Consider the following 15,505-nt stretch of genomic DNA (forward strand, 5'->3'; position numbering starts at 1 on the left):
GAAATTCCCTGAAGATCATATAAATAAAATTTGTCACACTTGTTTTAATAATTCACTTGTATACTTTTTTTCCTTGGTCTTCTTAATCATTTGCAAGAGTTATGCAAAAAATAAAATGAGCTAGCCAATTGTCACAATCCATGACACCTTGAGTAGTATTTTAAATAGCTGTATACTTTCCTTTACATTGCAGTTTCTCTAACAGGTTACCTATTGACCTCTTTGTGGGCTGGGTGCCAGAAGCGATTCCACACACATTAGCCTCATCACTAGTTTTAATGCACGCCACCCCATGGGATGGTAGGCGCCCTGGCACGTGTGTGTGGTCGAATCCAAATGGCAGGAATCTCACACTGACGCAACGCTGCTCCATCCTGACAGCTCCCTCCAATTACCGCCACTCCTGTCGCATGCCTCCCATCTCTCTCTGGCCCAGATCGCATGTGACCCCGCCTGCCACCACGATGGTGGAAGCGAAAGGGGACACAGAAGAGTCTGCCTTTTGCACATTCCTCTTCTCAGCAGCTTCTCTTTAGAGTTTTTGGTAGGACTGTTAGTCCATTACAATAATTAATCGTATATATATTTTTTGAAGTTAATGCATTAACACATAACAGTAAAGTTCACAAAAACTGTTGATTTGTTTTTGTTTTTGAGTGAACTAAAGATATTAAATATGTTTATAAGGAAATATGTTTAGAAATAATACAAGTATTTTTACATTCGTATTTGCCAAATTTGATAATATTACTGTCTGATTCTGCTTTCTAAAGACCGAATTCAGCAGTAGTTTTGGTAGTTTTTACGATAAAGACAAACAGGTGCTCTACATATAAAATATGTATGTACTGTATGCATATCTTAGAAATGCTGTAAACTTTGAAGTATTATTTTATTTTGGAAATAATAAAATATATATATATATATACTTTTTATTTATAAATAGGGGCTGTTTCTAAGAAAGGTTTTGTGGTTAACAAAATGCAATAATTATTGTGTCAGATTGAATAAATAAATAACATTAAGCATATTTAATCGCAAGTGTTAACATGCTGATATTGACAGCCCTAGTTTTTAGATTGTAGTTAGTGTGTTTTCTCTTGGACTGCGAGCCTGTGTGCAAGCTTATGGTTTTTGTGCAGCTGAATGTTTATCGTGTCTAGGGGCCTGACTGCAGGCCAGTTGAAGCTGCAGAGACAGGCCAGAAATGAAAAAGTACAGATGAGCCCAACAGCTTTGTTTGGATGCTCATTTGCAGTGTCGTGAGATTTCTCTGAGGAGGGAAATAGTCACATACACGCAGAGGAGTGAGGAAGTGGAGTTTTCTGTGGCTTGAGGGGTTTCGGTAATTAAACACAGGAACTACGGCTCTCATAATTTGCACCTTTCTCTATATATAGTTTAAAAATGTTTGTATGCTTTGCTGCGTACACTTAAAACACAAAAACTATTAGAGGAAAGACACCTTTCACAGAGAGAAAAGCGTTTTATTTTTTAAACTTTTTTTATTTTATTGGCAGTAAGCATCTTTATTCCAGTAGCTGTACTATTATTGAGAAACAAAACATGAATGGGCTCTTTATATTAGATAAACAATATCATATTTAGCAGACTTTTCAGTGGCATTTTTTTAAGTCGGCAGCTCGTGAAAAAATTATTATGACCACTGTATCAATCACTAAAATGAGCATCATTTTAAGCATGGAGCATGAAACATTTATTGATTTACAACATTCACAAACAACAGTCCCTGCTCTTCAGATGGCAAGCTGGAGCGGATACCTGCTGTCTCAAGTTTTGCTACACTGGAACATGTATTTAACTAAGAACAATCTCCTCCCATCTGATCCGCTGGCATCTGGCCAAACAGATTTCTCCCCCCTTATGATTATTTTATCACTTTAAATTCTTTATGATGAAATGCTGCAGTGGTAACCTTGCTAAAGCTGAGCAGGGCCTGGCTTTCACTGCTGCTATTTGGAATAGCTCTCCTCGGTGGCTCGTTCCTGCTCCCTCTGTTGGATTCTGCTTGTCCATTAGTGCCATCTGTGCCCGCCTGTGCCGTCTGTGAGCGCCTGCGCTCCGCCAAAGTGACTGGCATTTTCTCTCAAACAACCAGGGGATGGTGCCCAGAGCTGTTAGCTGGCAATGATGTGCACTTTTTCTGACAAACCCAGGGAAAGAATGACAGGATGGGGAGCAGAAAACATCTGCACATGTAGTGCAGCTTTGCTTAAGCTACATTCACAGGCAAAGACTTTTCTGGTGACCATGTTGCTAAGCCGAGCTTTGTAAACTTGATCAGCGCAAGTCATCTCCAGATATCAGATGATCAGCAACCTTTGCAATAAGTCTTCTTTGGTTCCGAATTGACTCTGGATTCAAGTAGGTTTGGGAATCGAGAGCTGGTTTATAAAAGATAAACATTTGAAAAAGTTTTGTAGTAATAGAAATGATACTTTAAAAAGAACCATTCAAATATGTAAAACATGATTGTTATATATAGTTTTTTTGATATGAAAATTAAACCTCATCTTTTGCTTACCCTAATGTTGTTTCACAAACTTCTTTCAAAATATATTATTTCTTCCACAGAAATAGAAAAAAAACATGCAGGTTTCAATTGAAATATGGAAATGATGAAGGTAATTAATGAACAATTATCATTGCGTGAAATCTGAATAATTAAATTTGCTTGTATTGTACTGTATCTTAATTTTGTCTGCCTCTGTGATTAAGATATTACTGTGAATGTTTAGATTCTATTTGTGTCTTGTACATGATAGTTAAAGGGATTGTTCACTCCCAAATACAAATGGTCATAATTTGCTCACCCTCATGTCATTCCAAACCTGTATGATTTTCTTTCTTCTGTGAGACATAAAAGATGATATTTTGAAGAATGCTGGTAACCAAACGTTTTGGTGACCATTGATTTATATTGTAGAGAGAGAGAGAAAAAAACCCCTCTGATTCCTGAATAACACTGATTGAAAACACACATTCCTCAAAATACCTTCTTTTGTGAATGACATAAGGCATGAATTTAATTTGTTTTAGGTGAAATACCAATATTAAAATGTGTCACGTTAGTCAAGTCACGAGTCCTTACTTATTTTTACACTGTTGACGTAATGTGGTCTATTGGTCACCTCATTATGTCCACAAAACTATATTCATTTATAAGGCTTACTGTAATTCTGAATTGATGAATTATAGGTTAATTTATAAGGATTTTTACGAGTTGATAGGTTAATTTATAGGTTTAATTGTGAATAGATCAGCTATTATAAATAGAATTTACACCATGTGAAAACCACTGTTCTAGCCTCTCTGGGGGTTTTTTCTTTATATTATTTTATTATTATTATTATTATATATTTTTGCAAGCATTTTATTTTCTTTCATTATGTGACTGGTAGCAAAGGCAAAAAAACTACTAACATTCATCATTCATCTGTTTAATAAATGTTATTGTATAGAACTAATCTGCTCTGTAAGTAGATCTACATAACTAGATTCAGTAAATTATATATATATATATATATATATATATATATATATATAAATTATTTGCTTGAATTAACTAGATCTGATAAGCAAGTAGAGGTTAATGATTTGTTTTTGTTTGCTATCAACTTTGCCTCTGATGTTATGCTAAAATGTGAGCCAGTAATGACCAATTTGTAAACATCATGACAGCTAATGCCAATGTTGGATTTTTTACCGGTGTCTCAAGATTAAAAACCATCATTCTCCTGTCTCGTGGGTCAATCCGGTAGTCATCAGCTCTTGATTGCTGATCATATGCCACTTTATTTACCTAGAAGACTTGATTTGAGCCAGCAGGACTTGCTGTAAATATTGTGTCAGCAGGAGGGGGTATTTTATACCCTTGTAATTTACAGCTCCTATGGGCCTCCAGAAGACATTGTGGCTCATTGTGAGTGTAGATTTAAATTACAGGGATCACCACCACGCTGTCAGCTCTCACTTTCAAAGCAAGCTGCGGGTAGAGCATTATTAGGTCCTCCAGAGCCTGTGAGACTCATGCTGACATGCTTTTTTCAAAATGTAATGCTTGTCAGAGGATCCGTTTTGATTCATCCGTGACAGCTACAGTTTCTCAACTGTAAAATCGGGAGCTTCTTCACTGTTTCTGGTGGCTCAAGCTGTCCTTTTCTTGAGGCTTTAATGTATTCACTGTTCCAGTGCCTATATCACTTTTTAATGACTGGAAAATTTATCCAAGTTGTCAGCAGGCGTTAGATTTTAGGCTCTCTTGGCTTGGTTCTGAATCTCCACCAGACCAGATGGCGGTGCTATGTGGGCCGTATGTGGACCATGGGTGTGGAGATAGTGGGGGCCAGCTCTAGAGTGCAGGATTGCTCACATTCTGGCATTTTCCCTAGGCCTGTTTGCAGCTGCACTTCCTGTTCCATTTTGATCTTCTAAAATGTTCAATATGTGGAAAGGGTTCTGGAGGCAGACCTTTTTCTTTGTAATGTCACACTAGTTTTTATAAATAAGACAGAAAGGTTTCAATGAAAGAAAATACTTTGATATACATATTTTGCATGTTTTGCAAATAATGCATGCTCTTATAATGTATACATCAATTGTTTAAAGTCCAAACTTATGATATATAAACAACAATTGAATTCAAATGTATTTATATAACATTTATATAAAATTTACACAAAATTTACACACACTCACACATTACCAGTCAAATTCCATAATACGTTTTTAATATTTCTTAGAGGTTTCTTATGCTCACAAAGACTGCATTTATTTGATCAACATATAGTATAGTAAAACAGTAATATTGTAAAATAGTCTTATGCTGTTTTTATATATTTTGAAATGTAATTAATTCCTGTGATGGAAAAGCAAAATGTTCATTTTTAGTCATTACTTCAGTCTTCAGAGTCACGCGATCCTTTAGAAATCATTCTAATATTCTGCTCAAGAAACATTTCTGTTAAAAAATTAAAACACTTATGCTGCTTAATATTTTTGTGGAAATGGTGTTAATTTTTTCAGGATTCTTTTATGAATAGAAAGTTCAAAAGAACAGCATTTATTTGAAGTAGAAATCTTTTTTAACATTATAAATGTTTTTAGTGTCGATTTTGTTCAATTTAATGAATCCTAGGCCAATAAAAGTATTAATTTCTTTCAAAAAAATCTTACAGACCTTACTCATTTTAACAATAGTGTTACAAAATATAACAAAATGGAAATCAGCTTAATGGACAAATAAAGACCATATGCTGGTAATACTGTACATACTGTTATACATCTTTTGGGGGGAATAAAATGCTCCTCATTGCATGGGATGAGATGGTCCTGAGAAGGACATGGGCTACTTTCCAAGTTCCACCTTTCTCAATTCCTGGATCTCACTCCTTTAAAGAACAGAAAGTGCAAGACGACTCCTCTGGGAGTTCTAGGGTTGGGGGAATCAAGCTGTTCCAGAGAGTGGCTAGCAGAAGATGAGATGCGAAAACACATGCAGACTCCTCCTTTGGACAGGTGCCCAAACACACGGCTAATCAGAGCAGCAGACATCTTTCTGTGAAGTCTGGTGGTCGTCAGAGTGGTGCGGCTCGGAGAGCACTCCAAAGAGCAGAGATGGAGGGGTAATGATGGCCCCCCAACAGGCTGTCTCTGTTTGACTGATCTGTATAGGTGTAGCATATGTGTGGGGTCACAGAGGTGAAGCTCTTGATGAACTGAGCGTTGTGTGATCTCTTAAAGATGGCATGAAACCATGAGAAATCTCTGATCAGGCCAATCAAGTCTCTTTCCAGTTTTTAATAAACTCTGTGTGGTGTAATTATTCTTGCTTTTATGCATTCAGCAACTTTCAACTGATGTTGTTTGATATTTCTACCTTCGTGGCATCATAATTGAACTGTTATTTTTGCTGCATATTGACCAATTTAGTGCAAAGATCTTGCAGTCAGGCTCATTTTATAAACATGAACCAAAATTCACAGTGATTCGTATGAAATAGAATTCAATTTTTTTACAATCTAAAAGTATTCAGACACAAAGGAAAAGTAACATTTCAAATCCATCTCCTCTTGACAACTGCATTTTGCAAGTCTCAAGTGGGAAGAACAAGTAAAAATGTCTCTTCAGCATACTCTCTCTACTTTTACCCACAACACCCTATCCAATGTCATCACCTTGACATCTAGCCCATGGTCCTTCTATTCTCGTGGCACAGGTGGGCTCTGTCTGTCTCAGTGTGACATTGTGTAGATAGTGTCCAATGTGCTCTTGCCCGAGAGCGATAGAGTTAAAATGGGTCTGACCGTGGGTTTGGGTATGACCGTATTGCTCTGCACCTGGTCGACTCCTACAGCAGAGCCTCGCACAGCCTTTGTAGTGAAGGCGGACAGCTTTTCAGAGTTCCTGCTTCAAAGCCTGCAAAATCCAGTAAACTTAGCCACACAATCGACTTTGGCCAAAACAGCATCTGATGTGCCTTATTTGTTGACGGAGTGAGATCTATCGCAGAGGGTGCGCCTCACTTGGCTTACAATGCAGGGACAATGTAAAGCCCCGTATTCATGGATGGTCTATGAAGACGCTGGGATTCTTCCCATATCTAATGCCAATTAACACTTGAAACTAGGGCAGGCGACTGTGATGTTAGTTTTTCATTGTGGGTTGTTACACACTAGTTATCAGGCATACCTGTTGGTAAAAATATATTAGCTCTCAGTGTTAAAAATGCTTGGGTTCAGTAGAACATTTATAAATCCTGCACATAATTGTGTGTGTGTGCGTGTGCATGTGCGTGTGCGTGCATGCGTGCATGCGTGCGTGTGCATGTGCGTGTGTGTGCATGTGGGAGTGTGTATGGTGGTTATACGCTAGACGAGAGCTCCCTCTTGGTGCCAGTGTACCCAGGTTCTCCAGCTGATGAGACACACACTAAAGAGCAATGGGGGATATATTGACACTCTGTACCAAAATAAAGCACAAGAAACACGGATTACCAGGATTTTTTAAAAATTATTTTCAACATAAATACTCAAAACATATACTTTTGGAAAGTAATAATAATAATACACTTAATAATAATACACTAATAATACGTTATTTGTGAGAGAAATTTGATTAGTAATTTTATTAAGAAAATTATTTTTATACTTTTATTTCCAAGGGCATTTACTCCCATGATATGATGTTTTATTATTTATTTATATCAGTATTACATATAGATACAATTAAATTTTATTATTATTTTATTATTGTGTTTTTAAATTTTAAAAGCAAATTAAAGTTAAGTGACGTGAGGGATATTTTGAAAAAAGCCATGATGATTGATGTTTGTGCATAAATTATTTTTTTTAAAAGTACTGCAATTTTATATATATATATATATATATATATATATATATATATATATATATATATATATATATATATAACCCTTATGTGTTTAAAAGGCACAAAAATGTATGTATTGTTATTAATATTATTGTTGTTGTTATTGTTTCCAATAATTTAATGAATGTAATAATAGTTTTAATACTAAAACATGAATTACTAAAATGGATGAATGAATCAATTAGTTAATTAATCAAATCTTCCTCTGTCCTTTTCTTTTTCTTCTAGGGACGCTGTATAAATTTCAATCGGGTGCAGCATCAATAGACGACAGCATCCAGTCTCTGAAATACTTTGATTTCCAAGTATATCAGATGGAACAACAGAAAAAAGCATAATTTCCTCGAGATGACATAGCTTATCGTTGGCCACTTCAGAGTATCTTGTTTCAGCATTTACAAGTATTGGCTTTCCAAAACTTATAATTCTGGTATCTCTCAAGCTACTGAATGACAAGCGGATGACTAAATAGATTAACAGAAAAAGTGTCTGATTTTGCAGCTAATCTGGTTAGCTTTAATGCACAGCAAAGGCTTTTTCATGTTCTGACCATATTGTGCCTTCTGTGAAAAAAAAAAACTAATCTTATGGACACAGACGGAGGCTATTTCAAAAAAAAAAAAAAAAAGAATTAGATGAGGCTCTTTGCCGTTGGCTGAAAAGTAGAACTAATCCCAGTAGGCTCATGGAGTGAAGTAGTACTTTGCCTCTTGGCAGTGTCTCTTCACAAAAATCTCTCCAAGCCCACTATCGTCGGATGCCTAGCGGGGCTTCTTTGACTGGAGATCTTGTCATTTTAACACTGAGAAGTGCACACGCATGACAAATTGTAGACAGAACGCCCCAAGGTATTGGACGCAGTAAGACTTTGCCCTTTAGTTTGTGAAGACACCTTTCTATCAATGCGAGGACAGCGCAAAGAAATTAATAGAGCGTTATTGCACCGCAAGACACCCTGTGACCAAAGCTCTCCGGCAAGGTTTTGAGGGACAGATTTACCTCTGGTGGTTGGTGCTTCCTCCCCATTTATTTGGCAGTCTGTTTGGTGCTCACTAATGCATAGACCTTCACAATTTGGAAACATGCCCCTCAGCTAAAGGTTTTAATACATCAATACAGCTGTCCACCCACCACTGGATTTCCCAAAAATTTGTGCACATGTTCTCTTGGTGCAGGAATATCAAACTTTAATGGATGTTAACGCAACTTTAGAGATGCATCTTTTATATGAGGTTTGACCTCTCAAGAGATTTTCTATAGAAATTAAGGAGTTCCTCAACTGTGCTAAAGTGACGTCCTCATCCGATATACTCGGAAGATCAAACTGAAAGGGGCGATGGAAGGATGAGTATTGTTCATTTCCAGAAATGATCTGTATCACACTCCCCCCTACACTTGCGCACAGAAAAGCGAGCGATATATATTTATTTTAGATTTCTTTAACGCGCTGTCACGACGATGGTCGCGAATGATGTCAGTGTCTGTGGAAACACTGTGGGGGAGGAAGGGGGCGTAACTGAAGAAAAAGGCTCGAACGATCCAGTCACTTTCGATACGCTACTTCAGATGCAAAATGGATATTCGAGTCGAAATCTGACAAAGCGTGCCGGCTTTGATGGGAAGTGGTATAGACAATGACCAGTGGCTGGGTCAGTGGGATGTCTCAGTGCAAGCAGGGAAGCTTATCAAATGACACTAAAAATAAGTTCAACAACCATCAAGTTTGAGGGGGGAACAGAATGGGGCGCAGTGGCTCACATTCGGTGGGCATGCAAGTGTGCAAGATGGCAGGCCCGTTGGGGGAAAAAATAGCCCTTGTTTAATGATTTCTTTGTTTCTATCATCGTAATTGTAGGGACATTAATTATTGCTCCCTTCCACCCCCTCCCTACCGCCCTAAAAAGAACAGAATACATACATAGAAAAGTTCAAACATTTGAAATCGTTCCTGGAGTGGCACTTAAAATTTAAGCTAATGCACTTCTTTGATAGCTAGGTGAGTGTAATTTTCAGCCTTATTTTTATGTGTATTTCTCATGTCACAGATCATAAATGTCAGTTAAGTGTTAGTAAAAATTTTATTTGGTTTTTACATGTTAGTTGCAACATGGCTTAATATTTTTACCAGCTCCTTACATGCTATTAAACCACCTCAACATCATCAGAGCACATCTGCTTAGCTTTCTTTTTATTATTGTTTTTGCTTTTTTATTTACCTTTTATTTTTATGTTGCAATTGACATTGTTATATTTATGTTTTCACTTCATTTGTGGTTCTTGTGTGTTCTTATGTATTTTATGACTCATTAATGCGTTTGTAGAAAAAACTGTTTGTAAACTTTGTGCAGCAAATTGGGTTTATTCTTTGTAATATTGAACTACCAATAGCACACCAGCTATAAAAATAGAGTTAGTAATTTTTGTAAAAAAAAAAAACATAGGAATTATGTAAAAAAAAAAAAAAAGAGAGAAAAAATCTAATTGCACCAGTTTTGACTTTAAAATAGAAAAGGTCACAAGGTTTAATGTAGAAATTGGATAGAAAAACAAGGATTTATTTAATTTTTAAGCAGCTCAGTGATGACAATTGTGCACTATTTGTTGTACATAAAAAGGCAAAGAAATAATGTATTGGTACCGATAATTTGTTAATTTAATTAAAACCCATTTAGGTGTAGACACACTTTTTTATATATATATATTAGTACTTGTGGCCCTTGTGGTTATAGTGCCTCATGTCCCGCTGCAGTCCGGCCAATGAATGTAATTTCAATAGTAACTTATATTTATTTCTCTCTGAAAACAGTGGGTCTGCAGATACAAACTTCACTAGTGCACTGGTTAAAAAGTACTATTAAAGCCCTAGTAGTGCACATAAACATTTTTTTAAATGCACATACATTTTAAAATAATGATAATAATACAGTAAATAAAAATACAGAAAATTGTGAAAAGCAATGGGCAGTGAATTTGCCCTCACAGAAGGCAGCGCTCTCTATACACTGGCACTGGCCAGTGACCGCTGCATTTTACACTCGTTTTACAAAATTGACATTCGACTTGTTGATTTGTATCTCACCCACATGAGATGCTACTGAGAAATCGTTTGATCTGTTAAAGAAAGCTGGAGACTCCGATCCACCGTAAACAATTAGACTGTGTTCACTGTTAGTCATACTGTTAGTTTTTCTCTGCAGTTGTCTATAGAAATGACATCATACACATCACAGCATTTAGTACGTCTCAGCATGATCTCACATGACAGATTCCAGGAGAATCTCATTTAATCTCATCTTCATATTTTCTTTTATTCAGCCATTATTGAGTTTCGGATATTTTTGTATCTTTTGTATTTGCATTTTGCATTTATTTGTATAAAATAAATGTCAAGTTTTTTAATGAAGCTGTGTCCTTTCTAAACACCTGTCAGTATCACTGAACTTCAATGATTCGTCACACTTACATGATTCCGAACAGCTTACACTCAGCAATAGTGAGTTATTAAAAGCCATATTTTCATATGATGAACTGCTTTAGACCAAAACATCTGCTTATCTGTCTAATCTAACTATTAGCAGAACTGGACTTGACGTTTTGAACTGTTTTAAATACACATCTCTTCTTTAGCTAACAGTATTTGAATGCATGTTTAGAATGCCCTTTTCATTTGCAACACACTGAAAATGGTTCATTTCTGTTTTTGTGACTCATGCAGTCACCATTAAGCAGTTTATATATGCTGTGTAACAAATTATAATGTAAATAATTTTGGGTTCATGCTATACTGCACATGTTCTCATTTAGATCTGTCCTACAATTTTAGGCTGTTACACATATCTCCATCCATCCAGCTGCACAAGGGCCTTGTTAAGCATATATTCAACCATCATTACACCTACAGGATTCCCACCTAACCCTGCTCTCCATGCTGTGCGTCGTACCCCAGCAATCCGTGACCAAAAGCTTCATGGAGTTCAGTGCTGCTTATAATTTCCCCTTGAAATGAGGCGTTAAGAGATGTTTCACACACCTGGTTATGACCATAAAGCCATTTCTTTTAAAGTCAAAACTTGTGCCTTTAACACAACATTAGGTCTCAAAAGGAAATTTTCCACTTAAGGCATGAAAACGCGGTGAGTTGGGTGGCATGGCTCATTATCACAGGTTCGCACTGTTTGATAGAAGTGTTATGGGGTGTAAATGCTGAATTATAACATTTTTAATTCATCTTCCAAGTTTGATGAAGTGGAACATCAGACTTCTATCAAAAACTTGTTGGAGTTAAATGGGTTGATTTTTTTTATTATTTAACCCCCCCCCCCCCCCCCCCCCCCCCAAAAAAAAGAGCTCCACATATACACTTTTTTTTTTTTTTTTTGCTGCCAATTTTCTGCCCTTAAGAATTTTTCAAATTGTTATAATTTTTTAGCTTTTTCTGAAAAAACAATTGCACTTTGTGTTCTCAAATACAAAGTTTATATTGTTCTAAAAGAGCAGGAGGTGCTTCCTGAACAAAATCAGACAGGATTTCCTCACCTAATGATGGCCATAAAACAGAATCCTTACTTCCTTGATTGTTTTCATGGAAAAGCCAGATTAATGCAGCTGTTCTCGGTGTAAGCTGTTCTGGGTTTACAGGTTATCCCAGCTTTCACAGTTGTCTAAGAATTGTGGTTACGGTGATTAAACACAGCAGAAATATGAACCTTTCAAAGAGAGGCTGCTGGTTCTTTTAAGACCATCTTGTTAGACTTGACACTTGAGTTTATGCAAAGCATTTCAAAGTGAATAAAACCTAATCCTGCTTATCCTGCAAAGAGTTGAATTGCAATGTGCAACATGTGGAGCGTGCAGGTGGAGGATTACTGTGTTATGGTATTTTACTCAATATTTTTTAGCACTCAGAACTATTACATGCTGTTTTAGTGATTTTTCCCTCCTTGTAAATGTTGTTATGCAGCATAGTTGAAAAAAGCAAAGCAACCATGAGGCATTAGCTGACACTGATGCCAGCACACTCACCTCAGTGCTGGGAGGGTTAGAGGGTGGGCGAATCGCTCCGTCTGTTATGCTAAAAACCAACATACGAGTGTCAGTTCACTTTTGACTCCAGCATGAGAGCAAAAATATTGCTTTCCACACAAACGACAGACACATCTCTCAGCCAATCCCACGAAGCTGCACCAAATGAGGGCGGAGCTTTCAGCAGCTAAAAGAAGTCACCTTGCCATTGGACAAAAAAGTTCAGTTAATGGATATGGAAAGAAACGATGACCGGCGGTGATTTTTCTGCTGGTTTCAGAGCCTTTGTGTCATCTGATGCCCAGAACAGCTTTTAGAATTTTACAGCAGATGTTTGAGCGAATTGTACTAATATTTCCGGTTGGAGCAGTAGGAAAACTTCCTTTTATTTCCACATTTGCAGAACATTACTAAATATTAGCAGAGTGCGAGTGATCAAAAGGTGATCAAGCGACACATGTCGGACAATGCTTCAATTGTCATTTACGAGGGATGTTTGAGGAACGCAGACTATTCCAGTTGGGTCCAGCTCAGCCAACACTGCCCATAACCCAGCCTGCCCACCGCAGAGATGCACTGAGAGAAGGCATTACTACCTCAGATGCTCCAAGTTCTCTAAGCACAAACACAGGCCGCCCACGCACAAAGCAGCACCTCTCCCAGACGCTGGCATCATTTAACATTACGATATTTTCCCTGTGTTTTTTGACGGATGATGGGGCCTCATTGCTATGCAAGTGCCAGATGAATCATAAACCTATACCATATGCCATCGCAATTTGCTGATGGGACCAAGCTGTTTTGGTGGATATAAAATCCAGGGATTATAAATGCCTGATCCTCAGTGAATGGTAGAGGCACAAGGTGGGGTGAACGCAAGCCGTCTTATCTAATGAATTGGGTCAGTGAGCAGCGGAAAAATGCAAAGATCCACCAGCATCAACCTGCTACCTTTACTTTGGTTAATCCACAAAACAGCAAAAATGTTCTGGACAATGGCATTGTTGAAAAAAAATGAAAATAAACAAACAGTTCAGTGACAACGTGTTTGTCACCTTCAGTCAATGTCAAAGCCTTACGACGAACAAACAAAATAAAAGGATAATCTGATTGATTATTATTGATTATTACTTTTGTGTGGACACATATTATAACCAACAGCAAATGAACACATTTCAGCAATGTCCATTATTTGTATGTTGGCCTTCAGATAACCTTTTTTCTATTTATATTTTATAAAATATGAAGAGCATAATAAATTATTAATATTATATTTCTTTAATGTATCTATACTCTAAAGGGTTTAGTAAGATAATTAAAACAAATACTCATTCAGCAACGATGCATTAAATTGTCAAAGCTGACAAATAACAGCTTTTTTTTCATCTACATATTCTGCAAAAAGTATATGGTTTCCACAAAAAAGCAACACTTTATTTTAAAGTGTCCTTGTTATACTTTACGTGCAAATTATGCATAATTGCATGCAAGTAACCCTAAACCAAACCCTAATTCTAACCCTAACCTAGTAAGTACATGTAGTTAATTAATATTACTCAGTATTTAAATGTGTAATTACACTGTAACAAGGACACCTTCAAATAACTAAAATATTCTTTAAAATTCAACTTCTTAAAAATCTTACAGGCTCCCAAATGTTTGTTAATTTGTTAATAAAAAAGAGGGTTTTTTAATATTATTATTATTATTATTTTAACTCGGCAGCCTCTTATTGCATGTAAATCTCACTTATTATATGCAAAAGTGCAGTGTGGAAAAATACCTATTAGTTTATACTTTTTTAATTCTCTAAAGAGCCTCAGCACCTTGCTAATTGTATGCTAAAGAGTGGTGTGAAAAAATGCTTAGTTTAATTTTATATTTATTATTTTTTAAAGTGCCTTAGCACCTCACTTATTGTATGCAAAAGAGCAGTGTGAAAAAATGCCAATTCGTTTATATTTTGTATTTATCATTTTTTAAAGTGCCTTAACTAGCATCTGTTATTTAGTCACAAGCGTAAATAAAGAAATCCTAAATCGTTGTTAAAACCCAACAATGATTTGTTTACCCTACAAAATTGTTTCACTTATTATGACATAAATTGCTGGTGAAATGAAAATACGCTAATCCCCCGGCTAACGTCACCTTCGCCATAATCCTTAACAGCCAACAGCTGCAATGTGTTATGCGATTATGATGTTCACAAAACAGCCTTTGAAGCAGCCGCACCAGCAAACTATTTGTTTGTGTGTGTGGATTAGTCATACCCCAGGTGGTCAGCCTTTCTCCAAACTAGATGAGTTAAGCTTGCTACGTAATGTATACAGTCTTTACAGCCACAATATCAGTATCACAGAGCTCCATCTTTGGTATGTTGTTCTGTATCTACAATTCATGGTCTCATTCAGTTTGATTCTGTTATATAAATGATCTTGCACTGTAAACCATTGAGGTACTGTAGATAATAGCTAAGCATATAACATGTTTGTGTTCAAGCTCAGAAAACTTGTTGACTTCACCAATCTGGTTTCCTGAACTTGCAGTCCTTTGCACTGAAAAGCTGCAGCGGCGACTATAACTCGTGTCATGAGAGGGAGAAGGCTGACCACCACCCTCCCATTTTTAATTGAGCAGGTCTGAAGCAGTCTTTATTTCTTACCTTTTACGAGCCGAGGATCCATTAAAGGCCAAACTGCTGTAATTCAATCATTTTCATTGTGGAAAATGTTCACGATCAATGTGATAGATTTCTTCATCAATCAATATTACATACTGTAGGTTCACAGACTCTAAGCCCTGAAAAGAAGTGATCAAGCCATGAATTTCAGTTTTATGAACCACATCTCTTCTAAAAGTTCATTATTAGAGCTATGTGCTGATCTATGGCTGCATCAGGAAAATTAAATTAAAAACTGACAGCTTTTAGCATCTCTATTTGTCACTGCATCATTTTAAACCAATACATTTACTTTTACTAAACCTGTTTGTGAGGCATCATCTTAAAAATAAATAAAGCACACCTGTCATTTTCAATGACACCTTCATTTCATGTAATAATACATTAAATAAA

The 15,505-nt window shown here is 36.5% G+C and overlaps 1 protein-coding gene across 1 annotated transcript in view; it reads left to right on the top strand.

Moving 5' to 3' along the window:
- The window catches only part of LOC306869639 (anthrax toxin receptor 2-like), a 43,404-nt gene extending 33,570 nt beyond the window's left edge, over positions 1 to 9,834 (top strand). Inside the window, exon 17 of the mRNA XM_079416477.1 lies at positions 7,639 to 9,834. Within this exon, the coding sequence (XP_079272603.1) occupies positions 7,639 to 7,677 (39 nt within the window). The 3' untranslated portion in view covers positions 7,678 to 9,834. The remainder of the gene's footprint in view (positions 1 to 7,638) is intronic.
- Positions 9,835 to 15,505: the final 5,671 nt, after the last annotated feature.

This window comes from Barbus barbus (genome assembly GCF_936440315.1).
Source record: "Barbus barbus genome assembly, chromosome: 5".
Lineage (NCBI taxonomy): Eukaryota > Metazoa > Chordata > Actinopteri > Cypriniformes > Cyprinidae > Barbus > Barbus barbus.